The sequence below is a fragment of the Pollicipes pollicipes genome, unplaced genomic scaffold (assembly GCF_011947565.3).
Source record: "Pollicipes pollicipes isolate AB1234 unplaced genomic scaffold, Ppol_2.1 Scaffold_4740;HRSCAF=5597_pilon_pilon_pilon, whole genome shotgun sequence".
Taxonomy (NCBI): Eukaryota; Metazoa; Arthropoda; class Thecostraca; order Pollicipedomorpha; family Pollicipedidae; genus Pollicipes; species Pollicipes pollicipes.
The window spans coordinates 42,561,414-42,585,537 of record NW_023596545.1 but is presented as its reverse complement, the minus strand read 5'-3'; the positions used below and the strand labels follow the sequence as shown (position 1 = coordinate 42,585,537).

The window sequence follows — 24,124 nt, the reverse complement described above, 5'->3', positions numbered from 1 at the left end:
ACAGGGATGCTTTGCCCTCATCTGGGGAGTAGATGACGGGCGACGGTTTGTTTTTTCACACCCAACACTCGTCAGAACGTGTGTGGAGACGGAGCTGCGTTTCCTCTGGGCGTTGGCCGGTGACGGCCCGTCTGCGGAAGCGGAGATGCGTCAGATCAGTCCGCCTCTCGCCACCTGCGCACTGGCGAGCCTCCGCGGCAGGCCGGCGCTGACGCCGCTGATTCGCTGGACGCGTGCGGACGACACGCGGCCGGTGACTGACGAGATTGGCTGCGCGGGGCCCGAGCACGGCTGCCGGTCCGCACCGGATAACCTGCGACGTTACTAGTCTAATCACCGATACTGTCGACATACTACTGACTACATCTCGAAGGGAACTGGAACGGCAGAACTGAAATCGGAAAGGTCGCAGTGCTGAAAGCCGACTCCTTCTAGTGCGCTTTCGCTATGTGGTGCCTTGTCATCTCACTTCGCAATTCTATGCCTTTTTCTGGTTGACCACTTTCGTTCTTTTTTGTGAAATAGTTTATTTCCTTAAAGCAGCCGCAGCTTGCCACCTGAGATGTTGGAGCAGCTGGCAGCTGGACATGGCTTCTGCCGTGAGCAGCAGCCAAATGCCATGGCCATTAACACGCGTCCGGTTGGCCGGTTGAACACCCTTCGCTCGGGTGGGGTTGGGGTTCAATTCGCACCCTTGAGATCCCAGAAAATAAGAGAGCTAGAGACTTGAGTTCACTGGGTGTGTTGGCTTATACGTGAACTCAATTGTGTCAAAAATTGAGCTTCCTGGGCCGTGGTCTTCGGATCAAATGAGGGCAAACAAGGTTAGACCCCAGATTGGTGTCCAAAGTGCCCCCAAACCTTGTTATGCAACCACCGTGAACCTAGATGCCTATTCTGAGGAAAAGGTTACTGGTGATTATTCTAGGTCACTGACCTTGTCTGGCTCTTCAAAGGTCATGATGTCACACAAAGCTGTTTTTATTTTTGTATTTGACTAGACGTCAAAGATTTCGTTAGACAGCGCGTTCCTAAAAACGTAGTGCCGACCCTGCCATTCGAGGTCTGTGACCTATTACGACATTTAAGAAACACATAAAATATGTATAATGCGGCTCCAGTTACCAAGAAATTAAAGATGGGTACCAGAACCTACCTGATACAGCAAGCTGTAAAGAAATAAAACGGGTTGATTTTAACCTTTTTCTGCCCTTTGTACCTGTCCCAAGGTCAATGGAATGTGCTCATCCAATTGCTGTGTTGCTTAAGATACTATCTGAGGGATGTGTGGCTTCGTCTAACACTCCATTCTTGCATCAGGTTGAACGATTCCCTAGAAATTGCCCGCTGAATCCGTAGCCCCATCTGTTACCTGTTGTAGGTCACCGACCCCAAAAAGAACATATAAATGGTTGGTACCAAACGATCCGCCATTCAGTTGTCTATGGCTATCTAAAGTTTGATGTGGCTACGCCGCGGCGTCCGGAAATCATCTCGGAAAAGCCTACGGTAGGGGTCAAATTAATCCTTCACCCGAGTTCGTGTTACACACAGGTCAGATTGATTTGACCACCGGCCGTGGTCTTGGTCAAGCGTTTGCACGTCAGGGAAAGAATGGTAATTTGTATTTTCAGTACTAGTATTGACACTAAATGATAACATTGTGGCGATAAACGGCGTTCAGTACGCGAGGAGATTCGAGGACACCACGACGACATTGGTTAAATGATCATCGCAATATTATATCCCTTCACATTGTAATCTCCGTTATGTTCAAATGACTTAACGCTTAATCCGATATCATTGTCCAGGCATATTTCAATACTAGCTCTCGCGATGCTCCGCGATCGGGCGCGCGCGCACTACGTGCAGTAGGAAGGAGAATGTGGGGGCTGCTCCTGGTCCATTGAGAGGAGGAAGGAGGACGCTGCTCCTGGTCCATTGGGAGAGGAAGGGGGACGCCGCTCTTGGTCCAGTGGGAGGTGGAGGGAGACGCTGCTCGTAGTCCCGTGGGAGGGGAAGGGGGATGCTGCTCGTGGTCCAGTGGGAGGGGAGGGGATGCCTGTCTTCGTCCAGTAGAAAGGGGGAAGGGAGACACTGCTCTCGGTCCAGGGGAGGAGAAGGGGACCCTGCTCTTGGTCCGGTGGGGGGGGGGGGGGGGGGGGGGGGGCTGCTCGCGATCTGGTGGGAAGTGGAAAGGGGACGCTGCTCTTGGAGACTGGCCATGTTTGTCCGGCTCATCATTGACCGACGACCCAAGCTCCGCCCATGAATGTGACGTCACAGGTACACGCCAATGCAGAACGCGCTTAATTCCGAATGTGGACCAAAAGGAATCGGCTGATGGAACCCCATGGAGACATACAGCGCGCAGGAATGGCACACTTGAATGACGTTGGATTTTATTTACAATATTATTATTTACATATTTATATTACAATTACATTTAAAATATTACAATTGCAATACAATATTATTATTTACAATATATTTAATTACAATATAGAACAGTTACTGGCAACTGTTTTGGATAAAGACAATGTCGACCACAATATCCACATGAGATCGAGACCTGCCGATTTGCCGGACATACAAGACCGCCAACAGCGCATCGTCCGTTGCTAGGCATTGTTATGTGGGCAGCGACGGCTTACTTAAAAAAAAAAACGAACAAAAAAGAACACGCGGTTCCCTCGCCTCTGCCGATCGCGGATCGTCTCGTGACGTCATGTGCGTGCGTGCGTGCGTGTGCGTTTGCGTGTGCGTATGTGGGTGCGTGTGCGTGTGTAATCCCGATTGGGTCAGGACCACTGAGCGTCAATATTGTCTCTGGAGTCGCGGGGGCTCCATGAAAAGATCCGTGATAACATGTCCCGCGATCCCTTCATAAAAGCATAATAGGTGTGGGAGATCCCGATCCTGTTATGATTGAGAGCTGGAGTTAAAGAGGGCTTGAAGAGCCAGCCTTCGAGAGGAGACCCAAGAGGGGACGAGGCCACTGCTGAGCGCGGCCGCCGTGTTTCTCCGGCTGCTGTAGGCTGATGTGCACGTCCGGCTACCCGACCATCTGGCGATAACGCTCATCTGGCGTGCTCTGTGCCTGTCGGAGCCGTCTCTGATGGGGCGACCCCTGTGTGTGTCCGCCGAGTACTCGTCTTCTACAGCAGTCGTTTGGTGGTACGTGCTGTACCTAGATGTCGCAACACCGAGGCCGTATCAGCTGTCGATGAGCCCGGCCCCGACCGCACCGCTGACCGGGGCCGGCCTGCAACGCTGTGTCAGCCCCTGCATGCCCTGCGACTGTGTCGTGGAGCGCCGGCTCGCTCAGCTCGCGGCAATACACTGCCATTGGTGCCCTGCACGACGATGTGTCACGACGACATGGGGCCGTGGTCCGTTCAACAGCATCCATTGCAGTTAAAAATTGGCTTCCAATTCCACGTCCAGTCGACTTTCTAAAAAAAAACAACAAATGGTGTGCTCCATGGGGAGGCATGGCCCAAACCACGGGTGTTTACGACGGTATAGTGTCTTACTGCCAGCGGCCGGTGTCATGGGCGACGGCACACGTGGTCGCTGGACGTGAGAACGAACCGTTGACGACCGCCGGCTGACGACGTCTCGGTCGTGCCGTACCCGGCAGAGCACGCGGGCCGCTGCAACAGGAGCTGGCGCTACCGCTGGACCGACGCCGCCAGCAGCACCGCCTGGCCGCCCTCCTGCCGCGGCCGCTCTACCTGCTCTACGTCCAGGTGGCCGCGTACGGCGAGGCTTGCGGTAAGTGGCGGGACGCCGCGGCGCTGCGGCCGCGCCCATGAGGGACCTTGCACACGCCTCTTGGTGCTGGAGTGCCTCTTAATGCAACCGTCCCGTATGCACTCGTCGTTGGTGACCGTCATAGCGTGCTTTTCTCAGTTATTTAGTGTGCACCGGTCAATGGAGCTTGTGTAATCAACGGGCGTATGGTGGACGAATGGCTCTCCACTTCCGAGAACACGTATTTGGCACTTGTGGAAAATACACGTTTAAAGAGAACATAGAGACGGTGTAAACGGCGATCCAGTCGTACCAAACCGTTCAGATAACTAACACCTCCAGTATATACGTTTATCTGCGGAGAGAACTAGGCATCCTGCAGTAGCTCTGAAAGGAGTTGGTACTTGATGGCTGAGCCTTTTACGCCCCAACCTGCATGGTCCGCCTGCCCCCCCCCCCCCCCCCGCTCTCCCGCTCCTGCACGCCAGTTTGTCGGCATGCACCCCACTTGCAAGCCGTTACAAACATTGACAGAAACGCCTTGCCCTTGTTTAACGCTCAAGTAAAGCTTTCAAACACTTAGACACCGTGCTGAATGCGATATTTCCGCGGTGATGTAGCGACGGAGCCGCGGCGGAGCCGGAAGGCTCCAATGACGTCGTCGCACCGTACTGAGCCACTCAGGATCTCACTAATGGGAAATTCCATGATGGCACCCCCTGTTTCCACTAACATATAAGATGTGAACAGGAACGCATAGAACAAAGTAAGGTCCAGCCAAGCACTTGCTGTCGTTGACACGTACACATTTCTCGTGACTTTTATGCTCAGGGCACTTCAGCTTCATCCTCGTTTTCGGCCGTGCTGTCACGTCTGCCTCTGCCAGTGTTGGGCGTCTGAGACCGCGCCCATTCTCTGACCGCAGATGCGGCTGTGAGCGCCACGATATGTGGCAACGAGGAGGAGGCGTGCTCGCTGAAGCAGGCCGACCAGAGGGACGCGGTGGATGAGTCGGACTCTGACCAGGAGGCTGAGGTGAGTCGCGGCAGAGTCGCATCGACGTCGAGATCGCCAGCTGCACGAGGTCGAGCGCTCGCTCGCTGCCATGCAACGTGCAGCATACGCGGCTGGGCATTTGGACATGGTCCGGCCGGGCGATCTTGGCACAGTTTGACCTAACGATCTGGGCACAGTTCGGCCGGCCGATTTTGGCATAGGCGTGCCGGGGCGATCTTGGCATAGTCCGACCGGGCGATCTTCGCACAGTTCTGCCGGGCGATCTTGGTCCAGTACGGTCGGGCACAGTTCGGTCGGGCGATCTTGGCACAATTCGGCCGTGTGGTCTTGGCACAGTTCGGCTGTGTGATCTTGGCGCGGTTCGGCCGGGCGATGTTCGCATAGTCCAGCCGGGCGATCATGGCATAGTCCAGCCGGGCGATCATGGCACAGTTCGGCCGTGCGATCTTGGCACAGTTGGGCCGGACGATGTTTGCATAGTCCAGCCGGGTGATCATGGCACAGTTCGGCTGCGCGATCTTGGCACAGGGTGGCGGTGTGATCTTGACATGACCTGGCACAGTTGGGCCGTGTGATCTTGCCATGACCTGGCACAGTTGGACCGCGTGATCTTGACGTGACCTGGCACAGTTGGGCCATGCGATCTTGACATGACCTGGCACAGTTCGGCCGTGTGATCTTGACATGACCTGGCCACACGGCCGTATCTGCCTGGTTGGCTGCAAATGCATCTTGCGATATTAGCACGCTGCAGGCGTGATGCTCGGAAGCGTGCTGAGCCATGTTGGCCGTGATTACGTTTACATTTTCCTCTACGTGTGTTGCTGGTTTTACGGTTTCGCTGAAAGCTGTAGAACCGTGTCCGCCGTGAAATTTGATCTTGGGCCAGAGACAGGTAACTGGCCAAAACGTGAAAATCGGAATAGGTCCGTCATTGCTGTCAGGGCAGTTGCTGAAACTTTTGGACTGGCCGACTTTGAACAGATGGGTCGAATCAAATTAGGATTATATCAATGCTATGCCGAGTCTGTTGAAGTGTAGCCGTGGCTAAGATTCGCTCATAGCGCGTCAGTGAGGACTCCGGTGATTGGGAACGCACACGCCCGGCGGTGACTGTCACCTATTGAGCCGAACGCACAGCCATGCGTGCTGTTGCGTTGTGGCCGAAGGTCCCACCGGCTGGCCGGCGCTGCTGACGCCGGCATGACGCTGGTGTAGTGTGTATAGTGCTGGTGCAGTGTGTGGTAGTGCTGGTGTAGTCGGGCTGCGCTGCTGGCGTCTCGCGCATCACTCCCGTCGTAAATCGTAGGCAGTTATAATTTGAGAGGAGGGCGTGTGGGTCCGTGGCGCTCTTTGTATTGTGACGCCCACAGTGCCGCTAGGAACGCGTTCCGATGCTTTGCTGCCCCGACCACGGTCGTTGTCCTGGCGCTTGTCGTCCCGGGCTGCAAAGTGGCTCGCGGACCGTCCAATGGACGCGGCGCGCGCGGACACCGGGCGTGTGCCCGCGTCCAGGCGCCGGCCAGCGTCGGCCGTCCAATGGACGCGGCGCGCGCGGACACCGGACGTGTGGCCGCGTCCAGGCGCCGGCCAGCGTCGGCCGTCCAATGGACGCGGCGCGCGCGGACACCGGACGTGTGGCCGCGGTCAGGCGCCGGCCAGCGTCGGCCGTCCAATGGACGTGGCGCGCGCGGACACCGGACGTGTGGCCGCGTCCAGGCGCCGGCCAGCGTCGGCCGTCCAATGGACGCGGCGCGCGCGGACACCGGGCGTGTGCCCGCGTCCAGGCGCCGGCCAGCGTCGGCCGTCCAATGGACGCGGCGCGCGCGGACACCGGGCGTGTGGCCGCGTCCAGGCGCCGGCCAGCGTCGGCCGTCCAATGGACGCGGCGCGCGCGGACACCGGACGTGTGGCCGCGTCCAGGCGCCGGCCAGCGTCGGCCGTCCAATGGACGCGGCGCGCGCGGACACCGGACGTGTGCCCGCGTCCAGGCGCCGGCCAGCGTCGGCCGGCCGTCGGTCCGTGCGGCGTGCCGGGACGCGTCTGAGATCACCGCGGCGTCGCTGCGCGGCGCGACGCGACCGGCCTTGGGCGTCTTGCACAGCCGGAGGTGGCGCGAGGCCGGTCGCCTCGTTCTGACCGTCGCAAGATGGTCGTGCGCCACTGATTGGGTCGTTCAGGGCTTCCGACGACATATTGGGGATTGTTTTCCTCGTAACGCTTTATGTAACCAATGCCCTTAGTCCCCTCGTCACATCATGACGCAAAACACGACCGTGGTTTTTCCACGTGTTTTTTTAATTCCTCACATGCTTCGCAATGGTTTTTGGCACTCATGCTTTGTGGCATGCCCGCTGTCCCTACCGGTCAGCGGCCCGCAGTTTGAGCTTGCGGCGAAATTTTGCCAGCGTGGTGTTATACACACAAAGCACATCATACACGTATCCTATCGCCGTATGTTTGGAACAGTCGAAATGGAACGTGTTCAGTTGCGCGCATGTTGGCGGTACTTCTGCAGCACGTGGCGCTCACAATTTGGGGTGTCGCACAACAGATGGCGTGGTTCAGTGCGAAGATTGGGAAACCGATCGTTTTCACGTCAAATGAATCAGTCTTACGCCCTTGCGCCCGTAGCACAATACGGTTTGAGACTCGCAGGAAGCGTGCCGTTGTCATAATGTGCAATGTAAACAGCTATATTTTATAATCTGGCATGCGGATTCAGTTGTCTAATGGGACATTAGGCTTCATCCGTTTCGTAACGCTTTCGATCTTTTGCAACACCGTAATGTTGCAGTGCTAGGGCAGTAACTTGCGTAGCAGGATTCCTTTTGCCAGTCGTCTTTGGTTGCTTAGTTTGTCCAGATTCTGCTCTGACTTCAGACAGATGCGGAACATAGGTAGACATACGTATCAGCTTTTCTACTTATTGATAAAAAAACATGACTTCGAGGTATTTCGTTAAGTTGTCTGGTGAGGGGCTCCCGCGATGCAGTGTTGCGAGCACCACACAATCCTGAAAAAATGTTCAAGTCATATTTTTGAAGCAACTCACACATTACACGTTACACTAACATACTGGTCTTCAACATTAACCGTTGCGGAAACGTGTAACGAGGTATTCGCTCCCGACAGAACGGAACAATCAGGTGAGGAAACACTTCAGTGCGCCAAAACTCGCAGCCTTACACCCTTTGCAGAGATCTTGCCAGCGTAAGGCTTCGCATATTATCTCGCTTTTCAGAGGCGTGTCGTTGAATGGGTCCTTTTCTCTCACAGCGCTGTACCACTCATCCCTATACTAGAGCGTCGTGGATCTCCGTCTGACCCTGTTGACTATCGCCCCATGTCTCTCACAGTCGTTACCATCCTTCATTTTATCTGAGCGGATGTTCAGCGCTCGCGTCATAGTGTTCTGAGAGTTACAAAAGAATTAGAAATCTGTAAAAACTGGAACTTTTCTCGCTAGCAAGGAACATGTGGCCGCATTGATCGACAGAATATGAATATGAAATAATATAGATAACTTACAGTTCATGCGGAGAAGAATAAGCACGGCGCGGCAACGCGTGACGAAATTATGACGGCGAACGCATGATTTGTTAAGTTACGGAGTGAAGCTGCACTGTTATGCATCGTTGCATCTTCTGTCTTGGCATTACTACGTCGCAATTGACACCGTTACAGCGTTGCACGTAGTTCTAGCAAACAAAGAAAACAACAAAAACAACAACAAACAAACAACGACAAAAACAGGCGACCAAGCTTCTCGTGGTGCTATTCGAAGGAGGTGATCTAGAATTGTGAGCGAAACCACTTCGTTTAGGTCAACGCTTTGAAACCAATTTCATCCAAACAGCGTGGGGTTCGTGCGTCGAAGCATTTTTGCCAGGCTGTTTCGCTTGCTGGACGCGTAAGTGCAGCGGTGAATGCATCTCGCGATGTCTTATGGATTTTGGAATAACGTTCTATGTCACACATGCGGTGTACCAAGACCGACTGTATTCAGGTGATATGTGGCGGCCCATGGTTTTGCTGCCACTGGGGCGATGACGGCAAACTCTGCTGTACCAATCTATATTTCTATGTGGGTCCGAGGGTTCCTGAAGCCCCTTCTGAGGCAGGTACTCGTAGCAAACAGGATGTGGGCAGGTGGAGACATTCTAGTTAAGATTCCTTCTATGCGTGCTCTCTGTCAGTCACTCTAGCTGTGACTCAGTGCGCCGGAGACTAGAGGGAGTGTGTCTAGTGTTCCCAATTTTCCAAATACACGCCAAGGGGAGCTTTTGCAACTACCTGCTTTTTGGTTTGATGCTTTGATGTGCGTTTGGGTCCTGCAACAGCTTTTATTTATATATTTTTATCGATTGCATCGTTGGCTGTGCGTGAGCAACACCACGCTGGAAAATGAACCAATCAAACAGGCAAGGGCGAATACACTGACTTATATGTGGCGAGCAACTGTGCGCTAGAGACATGACCATTATCTTGGTTTCTACGGTCTTGTGCGTGTAGGGCGAGCGCTGGCGGTGTAGGGCGGTACGCACTTGAAAATCCCTTGGGTAATTTGCGACGGAAAATATGATACCCGGAGCATGCCTGGTATACCAGCGACATCGCAACAATTTCAGCTTATGTGCCTAGTTGTTTCGAACGCTGAATTCTGTGCACGTGCGTGCGGAATTCGGTTATTAATATCAGGGTAAAGGAATCTTGGCCCCCCTGTAGCCGCCGCCAAAAAACAAAACAAAAAAAACAACGTAGAACAATCACATTTTCATAGACCCTAGTGTAGCCAATTGACACGACGCAACACCTGTGCTTCATCTCAGTATAAAGTAGGTCAACATAAATTAATCGCGGTGCGTATTAACTGACCGGCCTTACCATACGGCCAACCACGCACACCCGCAGCCCTCAGTTGAATGCAAAAAAAAAAACAAAAAAAAAACATCATGAACGGTGGCCGCCGCCATCGCTGCGTTCGCAAGCTGCTGTCAGCGCTGACAAGCGACATCCGCGAAAAGCTATTGGATAGACCTAACGATACCTTCTCAATGATGTCGATGTTTTTAGTATAAACTATTATGTGGGGGTTACCCGATATAACTTTGTTCTTCCATACAAACCTAAGAAAATTGGGGGGGGGGGGGGGGGGGGGGGGGCTGTGGGAATATCTTGTCAGTGGAGGCGAATTGGTAAAAACCAAGACACAACATTTTTTAAATCGAAATTCCATTTCATTCTACGCGCACAGTTAAAAATCCCAACTTGACTAGACACACTCCCTTTAACGCCTTCACGAAGGTGCACCGGAAAACTCGCGGCTCTTCAGCGCAGTAAATTTAGCACACGAAGATGCGTGGGAAAACTCGCGATACTTCGGCGTGGTAAATTTGGCAGTTGTGGGAGCCAGGGCCGCCGCAGAGCATATAGGGACGCACAATTGTGGTAAATGCCTCATAGCTGGGTTAACCCTAGTCGGAGCGGGTGGGGACGGATTCGGCCCCCACCCTGATTTTTCGTTTTTGTTTCGAAACTGTTTGGACCAGGCTCTTGAAGTTCTGTGAGTTTTACCTAATGTATTCTCTGCATATCTTGTTCGCCATTTTTGGAAAATTGCATCCACAGGAGCGTTTACGGAACCTGGCATTGGCAGAAACGTTCAGCACAATTGGGTGATTCAGTGATTGGGTGATCCGCCGAAAACTCCATTACAATCTGTTTAAGGCCAGGGTGGTGAGCTCCGGGGGATGAGGTTCACTACCTTGCGTTCACAGGAAGATGGATATTCTCAAGAATGATACGTTTGTAACATGAGTATGATGTTATTGTAATAAAGTGACACTTGCCTGACATAGGCGGTTCCAGGACCCAAACGGAAAGTTTCCAAACAGTGCGAAATACAGCAGGAGTGGTCAGTGCAGGTATACAGGGATGCTTCTAGGTATATATATATATATATATATATATATATACATACAAAACAAAAAATGAGAACGCTTTGGTTCAGGAGGTCAGACCGACAAGCCCAAAGGGGTGAAACCGGCAGGCTCGAGCGGGTAAAGCTGGCGGGGTCAAACGAGTGGAACCGGCATTAATGATCATATACCCCGCTTAGCCAGCGCAAGTCTGGCTGGGCGCCGACTGACATTTTTCGACGTTAATGGAGCTTCCTGACCGGCGGTGAACGCCTCTGAATCAAAATTAATTATTAATGGTCGAAGTGGCCTTCTTATGGGAAGTCAAGATTACTGCAACGAGTCATGATTGAAATGGGTGATTGTAATTCACGAGCCGAGTCATGGTGGGGCGGGCGCAGCTCTGGCGGCGTCTGGCAGCCTCGCCCCCAAGTCATGGTGGAGCGGGCGCAGCTTCGGCGGCGTCTGCCAGCCTCGCCCCGAGTCGTGGTGGGGCGGGCGCAGCTCCGGCGGCGTCTGCCAGCCTCTCCCCGAGTCGTGGTGGGGCGGGCTCAGCTCCGGCGGCGGCCGTGATCCGGTGGTGGTGGGGCTGCCAGCCTCGCCCATGGTCCTGCACATGACAGCACACCAGCGAGCGATACCGGTTCGAGCTGTGATCGAGGATCGATATCAACCGCAGCCACTGGAGCCAATTGTGGCGATTAGGGAGCTGGGCGGCGCGACGGGTTTTCAGCGTGGCGAGCGTGGTCCGTGGTCCGGTGGCGACGGCGGCTGCCAGCCTCAGCCTCGCGCGCGGCCCGTGGTCCTGTCGGCGGCGCACCAGCGGACGATGCTGGGGCCAACCACGATCGACGATCGATATCAGTTGCAGCTACCTGGGTCAATTGAGGCAATTACGGGTTTGGGCAGCGCGGCAGGATTTGAGCGCGGTGGGCGTGTTCCGGTGGCCGGCCTTGGCGGCGGCGGCCGACGCACGAGAAAACTTATACTGTTCTCATTGGGGAACTGGACACACCTATGGGGCCTGTCCAGGCATCCTATAAGATCACCAAACTTCTTTTATATGGTACGGAAGCGGCAATAATATATATGGCTCATTTGTACTCACTTTTCACCATCCGAACAGACACCTGGCTCGGCCCATCTCAAAATTGTGACGTAGACCTGCTTTGCAATGACAAATAAGGCGCCGTCCCATTTGTTCTGCAGTCTTAATTGGAAAGCCGCGTTGCGATTTGTTGTTATCACCTGTTTGCATCTCCCGGGTGCGTTCTTGAATTTTCGATTTTGATTCTTTCACAGTATTCAATCTCGAAATCATTACCACTTTGTGCTGGTTGCGTCGAAATCGGTTGATAAACGTAGTAGCCGTTTAATACAAAGTACCTTGAAATTAAAGTTCTTCTCCTGCTCACTTCCACTAGAAATAATTAAGATTTTCCTTTTAAGAAATGCAAACATCGTCAAGAGAAATCTTACCGTTTTTCTTTTTTCAACTACAATGCTTTGAAAATGTCGCTTTGCATATGTCTGCATATTTGCATGGTATTACAAGCGATTGCTGGTGCTAATCGTTCACATCAGTGGGTTTTGAAATAGGCCCCACAGGCGAGGCTATCCGTTTAAGAAGGCTGGTGCGCCGCGAGGAAATGACATCTGTCAGATTCAGCGTATTTAGATCAGTCAGTATCACGCCTCCACTTCTGACGCGGGACTGGAACTCGCGAGTCGGAAAGGATATGCGTTGGACGATTGGTATGGTCCAGGTAGCACCGCCGCATCATTCGTGTGGTCCATCCTACCATAGGCTAAAATGGGCGCAAATGGAGCCCAGCAGTCAGCGGGCCGTTACGTGCCGATGACTTACTCACCATTCGCCGGAAACAGCGGCCGGGAACAGAGCGCATCGCCCCCAACCGCTCCGGCGTGGCGTCGCATGGACGCTGCCCAACACAAAAAGCAGGCCGCGATTAGTGCAACCAGTGCACGCACTGCCCAACTGTCTGCAAGCCGTCACTGCGGCCTGACCGCGGCATTCATCGAAGGCGGATATCAGTGCGCTTTTCCACAAACGTCGCCGGTACGGTCGCAGTGGGCGGCGTTTGGCCGTCGGCGCCGCGGCCGAGCCTCGGCGGCCGGCCGGCAGTGCGCGGCGCGGCGTCAGCCGAGCAGGTCCGCCCCACCATGCGCTCCAACGGCACGGCGGCGGCCGCGTCCGAGCCCTCTCCGGCGTTCGTGATCGGCAGCCAAGTGACGCTCCTGCTGCTGTCGGCCATGACGACCGGGCTGCTGGTGGGCGTGGTGCGTGACCTCGTCGGTCCGCGCGGCCCGCCTCTCGGCCGTCGACGAGATGCTGCTGGTACGCTTGCTGATCTCGCTGGTTTCTGCTGGCGCTGTCCAACTTGTGCGTCATCATGACCATGCACCCCGGCCTGACGAGCCACGCCGGCGCTATGCACGTCCTCTGTATGACTCAGAGCGTCATCGACGTCAACGCAGTAGGTATGGTGGCGTTCGCCAGCTGCGTCATCAGCCTGTGTCGGCTGCAGCAGGTGCTGGCGGCGCGGCTGCCGACGCTGGCGGCACGGCTGACGCAGCAGCTGCTGTGCTGGCAGAACCGGCTGCTGACCGCTGCCGCCATCGTCATGTTCTCGGTGCTGCCGCAGCTCGGACTACGGCCCTCGTCCTACTTCTGGTGCACCGGCAGTCCTATACCGAGCAGGGCCCCGGTGCTTGTGCTCCTCTCGATCAACAAGCTTCCTCAACAGCGTCAACTTCGTCGCCAGCATCTTCCTGCTGCGCGCCAGCAGCGGGCTTAAGGACACACGCCTGCAGCGCAATTATCTTCCGTCGCACAGCTGGGCGCAGCTTTGCCTGGTCAACATCACCGCCAACACGCTGCTGGCGCCCATCAACATGGGCAACATGCATTACCACCACAAAATCATTTTCAACCACCTCCTTCTGACGTTTTTGTATGGCATCATGGATCCATTGCTGCTGATGTGGTTGTCGCGTCGGTGGCGAAGCCAGGTGAGGGACTGTCGCCTGGAGACGGCCAAGGTCACTACTCTCTCGAAGACAGCGGAAATAACGGCGGCGTCCGGCTGGATCTGATATGAGAGCAGTCTGAGCGGCTGGACGAGATCCGATGCACTTGATCGGGAAGCAACATGGACTGCTGGACGTGATCTGACAGCGACCTGGATGTGGTCCAGTGATCCTGTAGCCGGCATGAGAAAAAATTGCGCCACTGTCTACAAAAAGTACGCGATGGGAAAAAGAATGGCACTCTCTCCAATATTATATAAAAAATGACACGCGACAGCAAAGCTGTTTCTTTCTCATGCTGGCGTCTTCTCTTCTCCTAACGTTTTTTTTTTTTTAAAGAAATAGATGGGTTGGCGTGTTGTGCACCGGGTGTATGGGCTAACAAGCTATCATAAAATTTTAAGAACATAATTATATATATATATATATATATACACATACATACATACATACATAACCAACTGTCTAACTTGTATTCTATGAGGAGTCTTCTTTTAAAAGGAAGTTGTGTCTGAAGGAAAACGTCTTGAGATATATTATCATGAACTCCCAGCTGTGGCTGCGTCCGTGCGTGATTGCATCTTCTGTGTGGCTGCATGCGAATTTGATAGTCCTGTGGGTTGTAAGTGCGGGATCACATCTATGTGATATGTTTATGTGTGAATCAGGCGCATGCAATGGGTGTGATACTGGTAGTGCGTGCCGGCGGCTTTGGATTCATGTTGATATGGAGTGTGAGTACTAGATGTGTACTGCTGAGGGAGAACGTTGTTTTTATATTCTGTAAGTGCAATGAATTCTAATAAAATGTGATCCATAGACCTCTGCCCCTATCTTTATGTTTGCATTTGAACATGACAGGTCGAGGTGATGCCGACAAATCACAAAAACACAAGCGTTTCCTGTGCTATAGGGGTGTAGGAAGGCAATACACTACTTCATTGTGCTCTTTCCAAGATACTGGACCTATATCCTATACCTGTACATATACCTTTATTCAGTGGTGTGACCATATATAATTAGTTCATTGTGTGTCATTATTTTAACAATTCATTTGGGCAGTAGGGGCAGGTTAATACGGCTTGTCAAACTCGCATGCCGAGAGGCTTGCTTGATATGACTTTGCAAAATTGTGCCTTTAGAATGCTAGAGACACGGTGCCGTATTGTTATGAATGTACATGTTACTATCTTAGCATATTTTGGGGATGTCACACCTTCAAAGTAAATATTTTGGCCAATTTCCAAAAACTTTGACTGTGGTCGTGTTCTGCCTTGAAAGTTTGATAGAAGTTCTGACACTTGGACTGTGTTCGTGTTTTGCCTTGAAAGCTCGATACAAGTTCTGACAATGGGTATGATCTCTTTTTCCCTGCATCTGCTCGTTTTGTCCGAAACCTGAAACAATTTTTTTTCTTCTAAGTTTTAGACCTTAACGTGAAATGTGTGACAAACATTATGTCATTCATCTAATGCACAGCTTTGTTGGCCTACTACTGATGTGGCTTGCATGGAGCAGTGGTAAAAGCACCTGGACCATTAAATCTGTTCAGTACCTAACTACACGAACACTGCCGATGTCAGGGTTCAACGACAAATGAGAAGGAAGAGGACGCAATTTTATATTCAGCCCGCTACCAGCCCGGCCGGTAGCCCGCACGCCGTCCGCTCCGCTCGTTCAGACCGCTCCAGGAAGGGATGGCCGGTGATATGATCCGGGTCGAGAACGGACGCCACCGGCGTGGACCGGTACTGCAGGGCGCTGTGCTGGTGCGGCAATGTTTTGTCTTTGTAGCGCCCGGATTAATGAAACCCAAGCACAAGGCAATCAGCGTGTAGACAGACAAGATTCGCTATCGCCGAAGCGTGCACATTGTGATTCAGTTTTGTCGCCGACCTTATCAGCTGACCGGCGCACGTTTTGACTGTGTGGGAAGGCGTGCCGTTCGTGAGCGACGCGCATTCTCCATCACCGGCTGGCGGTGCTCGGATCAAGGCACGTTATGTGCTCATTTTTCGGACAAACTGCGTATGTTGTTGGCGGTGCCTCGACGAATCGTGCACGTTATCTGCTCATTTGTGGACAAACTGCGTATGTTGTTGGCGGTGCCCGACGACAGGTCTTTAGTGCTGCACGGCGTCATTACAACTACAGTAAATTTTACGGAAGGATCTAGACGAGGCGTTCGTATTACGGATGGAGCGATCGCCCAGACTGTCGTCCTCGTCTGGTGTGTTCGTTATACGACGTTCGTCGGCCAGTTAACTCTCCGGTCGTCATGTATTATGGAAGTCCTGATAAGGGGCTGACGATGCTTGACTGTCGGCCAGGTGTGCGTCAAACCCGAGATATCTCATTGGAGTCGCTGGGATTTGAGCCGGGGTCTCCTGATTGCAAGTCCATTGCTCCACCAACTGAACTAATGGGGAATAATAAGGACCTTTGTTGCCTACTTCGTTGTCACAAAGATTTTGTAACTACCGATCTTTATGACTTCTGGTAGTCCGATAGTCCAGACGGGAATAATTATTCCATCCATGAAGCTGCAATAGACATGGCGTTTCCATCCATCACGTTTGCGTGTGCACGACGAACTACCGCCTCGCTGGGCTGGTAAAGTGGTTATTCTGACCCGGGTCAGTGCGAATTCCCGCACGGTATCGAAGGCCGACGGCAGAAAATGCAACGCCGCCCAAGCGCCCCGGGCTACCCCCGGACTACCCCCGGCCCGTCACTTGCATTTACCACCGTCGACCGTCGCAGCCCTCCAAGGCAACCCGCCGCTGAACAGTCTTTGTGCCTACGGCAAAGCTTACATTGACTTATTTCAGCTTGCGCCGCGTTCTCACCTTTGCCGAGAAATATGTCTGTCGATGGCAACGTCCAGGGCTACCGTCACTTAAAGGATCGTGCCTTACAACGCACGTGAGATGGGGTAAAATCTGGCGCACCTTTGTATATTCGCCGAATGGTTAATTATGGTAAGTCAGCTGCGGATGGCTTTGCCCGGATGTCACAAGAAATGTCAAGCCAGAGTTAAGTCTCCCGGTCAGCTGACCAGAGCCGAGAGGTACCGGTCACCATGTGCAGCGTGCTGTGTGGCTGCAGTGATTGGCGGGATCTTCTGTAAGCCCGGCTCGGCCGGCTTTCGTAAGCCCGGTGTCGACAGATAGACCGCCGCTGTTCCGCTCCCGTCGGCCATTGGCGAGGGCGTCACAAGCTTGGACAGTTAGAGGGGGAGGGGAAAAGGAAAAGGCAGGGTTGGCGGATCAGTAAGATCACGCATCTGAAAACCGTCGTAATAATGTGTACATTGGTCGAGGCGCTGGCCAACGGTTTCTGAACGCCCACCATCAGCTCGCAGCGGAGCGAAACGAGACTGATTGTGCAGCACCGGACCACGCTGCCGGAGGGAGGAGTTTTAACGGAAAAATGAAGCAGTTTGAAGTAAAGAAGCCTGCAGACGAACTCGTCAGTGATAATAAGCCAGAAGAACAGATTGAGCGACTTCAGACGGGTGGAAGAACGACAGGCAAATGTTCTTATGCCAATCGGCTTTGTTCCGCACAGTTTCAAATCCGAAGGAATTTAATACATTTCTGCCAATGGTCACGAAAACCAAGATGAAGTCGGGCGATTTTAGTGTTTCTGGAGCTGCTAACTGGCGCATGGTACTTAATGCCGGAATTTACGATACATTTTGCGCTGAAAGGACAAATTTTCCCCCACCTCATTGGCATATCTTCACTAAAATCAGCTGGCGTGGATTTCTAAGGGCTCTTTGACCTTAAATGGTAGGTTCTTGTCTCGCGGTAGTGTTTGGGCGCAATCTAGACCCCGGTCGTTTGTAATCAAAACACGACGCGAAAGCAAGCACATCTAATATGACCTGATAAACCAACGCATCATATACAAGGCAGTATAAAAATATATGCGAAGCATGATGTTATTGACATATAGATCGGTACTGGTACTGCAGCCAGTACCAGTACAGTACTGGTACTGTTCCTGTACAAGAACTATAGACGCACTGGTACAGAAACAAACGGCGCTTGTCCACCGACAGTAAAGCTCGCGGACTGTATTTCGAAGCCTCCTATGACCCGGATATAACTCTAGCCGCTAAAATTACACACAATAGTTTTTCGTAAGCTCCTCGCGTTATGCAAGTAGTGCGCCTCCAACTTTTATGGGATGGCGAATGGAGTGACGTTTCGAGGAGGGGGGGGGGGGGGGGAGGGGAAGAGGAGGGGCACATTCCGCGGGCCACAGTCCTCTGTGGTGTGTGTTCCAATGTCATTCGTTTTTTGCGGGCTTCCAGTCAGCGCGGCGAATGTTTTTTCGAACTAACCAAGCTGCTCGTCCTACGCATAATTCAGCAAAACGCAGTGTTTTTTAGATGCAGTTCCTTAAGGTGAGCAGCCTGTTGGAATTCAAGAAAGCTGGTGAAATCTGTGAGTGTGCTCGCATGTGCATATGTCTTACAAAATATCATGGGGAGGCGTGCGCGCCTTTGAGAGGAGTGGCCGCAGCGGTCACGGCGGCACGGCGACAGCATTGGTCATGTTCAGATGAGCACGCAGCGTGGACGAGCGTGACGCGGCTCCACGTCCCCGCCCGTCCGGTCGCTGCCGGGTCTCCTTGTCCGCTGCTGGTTGATGAGCCGCGCTGACGGGGCCGGCGTCGTTTCTGGCGCGTTGCAGGAGGAGGTGCGCCACAAAAAACGTCACCGCAAGACGGGCCGCGAGGAGGAGGAGCAGCGCCGCCGGAGGCTGCTGCACAAACACCCGCTGCTGGTGGTGGTCGAAATCGTCTGTGAAGGTGCGTCGGCGGGCGCGTGCGCGACCCAGGCGCTCCGGCGTCGGCGGCGACGGCGGCAGAGCGCCGTATGTTTCGGGTGGGCCCTGGCCTGGCAGCCGTCCGGGCAGCCAGGAGCAGTCGGCGACAGATGCGTGTCGCATGTCGGCCGGTCACGTGACGTGTGCGGCGTTATCGGCGCTGTGTGGATGCAGCGACCTGTCGCCGTGCGGTTCATCTCCGTCAGACGCCGCGTCGCAGTCAGGAGCGTGACAGCGGCAGTGTTGGTGCTGCACCTGCGTGTTTCAGACCTGGGGACGACTTGTGCTGGAGTTCGTCCATCTGACCCAGCTGGACATCGTCACCGTCTCGGTCGCCATTAAGGACTGCCCTGTGAGCGGGTGAGTCTCAGCGGAGCTGGAGCTTCGCGGAGTGGAGGCAGCCCCGTTAGCTTAGCGCGGTGACGTTAACAATTTCCAGATCCGTTGGTAACGAGCCCTTCCTCCGGTGCCTTTCATCGCGTTGGTGTTAGGATGGCGGCATGTTTAACTGCGCATTTGGTGGGAATTTTTTATGGAATCAATGCGGAAGAGGTTTGTTGCACGTGGCGTCTGATCTGTCGTCAGCAGGTTTGTCAGCACCAATCACGGCTCAGTATTCTCCCGACATCCCGTCACATGACCTCGAAGTCAAGTGGTTTGTGACGTCATGCCCCGGCTGACGCTAATGCCAGGATTTTTTGGCAGTTCATCAGCGTGGAGGGATAGCGCTATCAAAATAAATACATCGATCTGACATAGAATCGCGGGCTTGATGTGGATACTCTTGCGTTTGTGAGCGCGTCGGGTTAGGGTGGGGCACTTGGCTCCAAATCTGGGCAATGCGACGTAGCTTGTATAAGAAGCGAATGGGTCTGCTAAGAGGGGCCATGCAAAGGCGATTGACAGTGATTTATGCCGTGTGTGGTTGTGTGCCACAGTAAATTAATGGTGTTAGAGTAATCGTAAAAGATGGAGAACAGGAACGAAGCGCTTCGCGTCTAGAACATGGGGCTTTGTCAGTAAAGGTGCGAGTTCGATGAAAGAATGGGCTTCATGCCAGTACAACTAGCAGTGGAGGATCGATAGACCTTTTCTACAAAAAATGAGTGAACACTTAAGTTGGGAAGTGAAGACATTTCAATGAGATGGTAATGGGAAGAAACATTCAACTCACGAGTGGAAAAGATGATTGTAACACCAGAGCAGGAGCCACACTTCCACACACCTCTCTGTAGGTAGTGTGCCATGGTCGCCGATAAAGCAGAGGTAGTGTGGTCTGAAATACTTAAAAAGCAAGGAATAAAGGAAAATGAAGTAAAAAAACTTAACTAGTTTTCACACAAAACACGCACAAAAACTAAAACAACAGATCGAACAGGGCTGAAGACGCTTGCGCCGCCACATGCGGCCACGCGGCCAGATTCCGTCGTGTCGGCAAGAGACCACGTGTCGCTCCGTCGCCGCGTCGCTTCTCATTGGCGGCGGGGGTAATCGGTCGGTGCTAAAAATAAGAGCCGCCTCCATGAGCTGCACGGAGCCGATCCAGCTACCCGAGCCGCCAAGCTGACCAGGGCTAGCCGCTAAGCCACCTTTGCGGAAACACATGCGGCGTTGAGTGCACCAAATTAGCGTTGGAAGCGCGCCGCCCTTGTCAGCGGCGCACGTGTGCTGCTGCGTGCGCTCCGTCGAGCCAGATGCACGTGACGCCTTCCGCCTGTTTTGGCCAGGGCGCCTGTGTCGATTGCTGACCGGGTCGAGCCGCCCCCCCCCCCCCGCCCCCTGTGACCGGTAGGCCGCTGCTCTCTGCCGAGACGCTGCTGGACCACCTGGAGCCGGGCGACAGCGGCACCGACGCGCCGGGCGCCCGCCACCCCGCCCACCAGCTGCGGCGCGCCTGCCTGGCGCCTCTGCGCCAGTACGTGGCCGCTGGACAGGTGGGCCGGCCCTACCTCTGGGCTCAGCGCCTGGCCGGCCTCGAGTTCGCCTCGGACGGCAGCGAACAGGTGAGCACGGAGCAGCGCGGCAGGCGGAGCCGGAACAGCGGAGTCGGGACAGATCGGGTCGGGAGTCAGGGCAGACCGGGCAGGGAGTCAGGGCAGATCAGGCAGGGGAGCTGGCAGAGCGGGGATGGGGAGTAGGACAGGCCGCCTGGCAGGGAGTCAGGGCAAATCGGGCAGGGAGTCAGGGCAGACCGGGCAGGGAGTCAGGGCAGACCGGGCAGGAAGTCAGGGCAGACCGGGTGGGGGGAGGGGGGCTGGTAGAGCGGGGAGGGGGGGAGTGGGATAGGCCGCCTGGCAGGGAGGCTAGGCAGAGCGGGGAGGGCCACGTGGATCATAGGAATAATACATCGAGTCATAGCGGTGCGGAGCTACTTTGACCGAGGAGGCACGCCTGGACTTAAAGGGGACGGCTCGACCAGATCCGAGAGGGCAGCGCCCGTCACACACGAGATGAGCGGTGTCACACGTGATACCATCCCTGCCGTCTGCTCCCCTCCGCCGCGTGGCCTGGCCCCACGGGCCGTCACTCCGTCTGATCCGCTGCCGGCTGGCCGCCAGGGCGCGCCGGTGGCCAGCGAGGCGGTCAGCGCGCTGCACGTGGAGTCTGCCGTGCGCCGGGTCCGCGCCCGACTGCGAGCGCGCGTCGCTCTCCAGAGCCAGCTGGCCGCCATAGGTGAGTGGGGACGGCGGCCGGGAGCGGCCGGGAGCGGCCGGGGGACGGCCCGGTCGTACACCGCCCGCGGCTCGCGCACCGCACGCGCCCGACTCGACGAGTTGCCGGGCTCGGCCGGCCGGCTCGGCGCAGAAGCCCTCCTTGGACGGCCGAGGAAAGCATGGACGGGGTTGGCCGGTGGTTCGGGGCGGCATTGGTGGCCGGCGTGACCAGCCAGTCTGGCTCGTCACCGGTGGGCATGAGGCCCGGCGCACACATTCCACTGCCGAACTCGGCGGTTGTCGGGCGACCCGCACCGTCACGTATCTGATCACCGACTTTCAAGCCGCCTCAGGCGTCGACCTCGGACACTCCCGTCCGATGTGTTAGCGTGAAGTAGTCCGAAGCACGCCGCTCGTTGCGGGGATCGCAGCCGGCGGTGACCGCTGGCCGTGGCCATGGCCGGCCGCAGTACGGCGGTGGCTGCTGCCGCCGCCGTCGCCCGCTGCTGCTCCGGTCACCGGCGCGACTGACGCCGAGGTGGTCGTCCTCAGCGTCCGGCGAGCTGCCGCTGTCGGAGCAGCTGCGGGCCAGCTTCCCGGCGCGCCGCGACTCCCGGCTGGTCTCGTGGCAGCCCGTCAGCGTCGAGACGTACCGCGCCTCGGGCGTGCTCAGCGCCGACCTGCTGGACGACAGCTGCAGCTGCTTTTTGGCGCGCATCGCCCACGGGAACGGTGAGTGCCGCACTGGCAAGGGTGGGTGGGGTGGCGGGTGGTGGGGGCGCGCCGGCTGGCCCCGGACAGCGGGCATCACCTCAGCCCCGTGACCGCGGATGTGGCCGGACAGTGGGCGTCACCTGAGTCCCCTGGCTGCGGAGGTGTAGGAAAACCAAAATTTATCGGCAGCTATATGTGAGATTGCGCCATGACATAACATTAACGTATGGGAACGGTCCGTGCATGGAGCCCATATATATACATGTATGTGCGTGCGTGCGTGTGTTTGTCGGCGTAGGGTAAAACAGTGTATTAAACACTAGTACGTACATTAGGGGGCCAGCATTTCGCGTGCGCAATTTCCTTTGGCATATATTTTGATTTTAAATTTTTCCGTGGTTTGAATTGATAATATACCTGTTTCCTGAAACATTCAGGTTTAAATAATTGAAATTGGCCAAATGTGCAAATGATTTAAATAGGCATTTAAAACACGAAACAATTGGTTGCAATTTTAAATGCACAATGAAAACAGATGGACGCAGTAATAAGCCACACTGCCAAAATGGCAATAGCGGCAAACAGGCAGTCTATCTTTTAAGGTTTTAGTTCTAACCATAGGCGTAAGAGTAAGATAATCCACAACTGTTTACGGACATGTGGCAGGCTTGTCTCGACAATTGATAGAGAGTGGACTGTGTAATGTGCTAAATGCTAACCTAACCAGGCGGTGAAAGGTATCAGTGTGGTGAAAAGTTCAAACCAAAAACGGCCTCCTTTATGCCATCTGTATCAGCTTCTAATTCAGGGAATAATCAGTACTCAGTGGGCCAGATTTCACTCCGCGATGACGCTTCTGTTCTGTCAGCATGCTAATAGGTACAAAAGAAGTATCCACTCTTTGAGACACTGAGGTATGTCCATGTAGTTACGCATGGTACCAAAAATCAAAGATGCATCGTGACAAAACTTTTGCACAAAAAGGCACTTACCATAATCATTTAGCAACATACGTGGCCGGAAGTTGAGTGCACTGGCTAGCCAAGGGCGAGCATACGCCGTCAGCCATTTTGCTAGAATGAATTTTAGCAAAATGCGCAACCTCAGTTATGCTATTGCGATTTTCGCACATAAACAAAAAAAAACACTGGGTATATGTTAGGAACAGAAAACCTAAAGCAATATCATAATTTTGAGACAAGATTGATGCACTGTTTGCTACAGAGACAAAAGCAGCACGCAATTAGATTTGTGTGCTCGCCACTTAAAAAATACACCATCCAGAGACCAAGCGGTAAGTTTTGTAACAGAAACTAGTAATTGCAATATGCTGAATGCACAACATGAAGAGTTGCTGAGCTGGTAAAGCTAAATACAAGAAGCCAGACAGCTTAGTTGAGAAGTCCAAAGACGTTATATAAAAAGCAACTGGAGACTCTGGCGAGCTGGACACCAATGTCCTTTGAAAGGGAATTATGCTACCTGATTGGCGCCTCCGACTGGCACCGTCCACCATCTTAACTATGATAGCACGAAAGAACAATTCCATGATCAGTTGGGTATAGTTGTAGCTTGCAGAGCCATGTTACCACGCAATATATCCAACGAAAGCCACACATCAGCGAAGTGTTGCCACGAACACCCAATACCGGTCCCTTCCAACGTATCGGCCAACCCGGACGGACGGCTCCATGTCTTTACCAAGATGGCGGCGGCTCTGACGGACTGGCGGACAGCTGTTGTCCTATCTAGTCCTTTATATCTACGCTTCATACCCTGAGTTTCTCTGTAGCACGTACACTGCAGTACGCATCGAAGGATAATGAAGAAATACCTGAAAGATCAGTCATATGAACCAGCTATTAGGTTCCCTTGTAGCTGGCCTTAACCTTACTCAAGGTAGTGCGTTTTGCGAACATATGTCATGTCTGTCTGTGTCATAGCGAGAGAAAAAATGATATCGTGAAATTCGTGATATGCGCGAAAGAGGTTTATGTTCAAATCTGCCTCTAGCTTATCCACCACGCTTCCTGACACATGTTTGTCATGCCTACAAAGGCACTACACGAACTGCAGTTACCTTGATTCTGGGATATAGTGCACGTCCGTGCTATATACTAAGGCCGCCCTTGATATGCTGACATCGATTGTATGTGTGAATGTATTAGTCAAT

At 54.0% G+C, this 24,124-nt stretch overlaps 1 protein-coding gene across 1 annotated transcript in view; it reads left to right on the top strand.

Annotated features, from left to right (window-relative positions):
* The window catches only part of LOC119098413 (THO complex subunit 5 homolog), a 79,069-nt gene that overhangs the window by 12,625 nt on the left and 42,320 nt on the right, over positions 1–24,124 (top strand). Inside the window, exons 5-6 of the mRNA XM_037221328.1 lie at positions 3,644–3,777; positions 4,682–4,791. Of these exons, the coding sequence (XP_037077223.1) occupies positions 3,644–3,777; positions 4,682–4,791 (244 nt within the window). The remainder of the gene's footprint in view (positions 1–3,643; positions 3,778–4,681; positions 4,792–24,124) is intronic.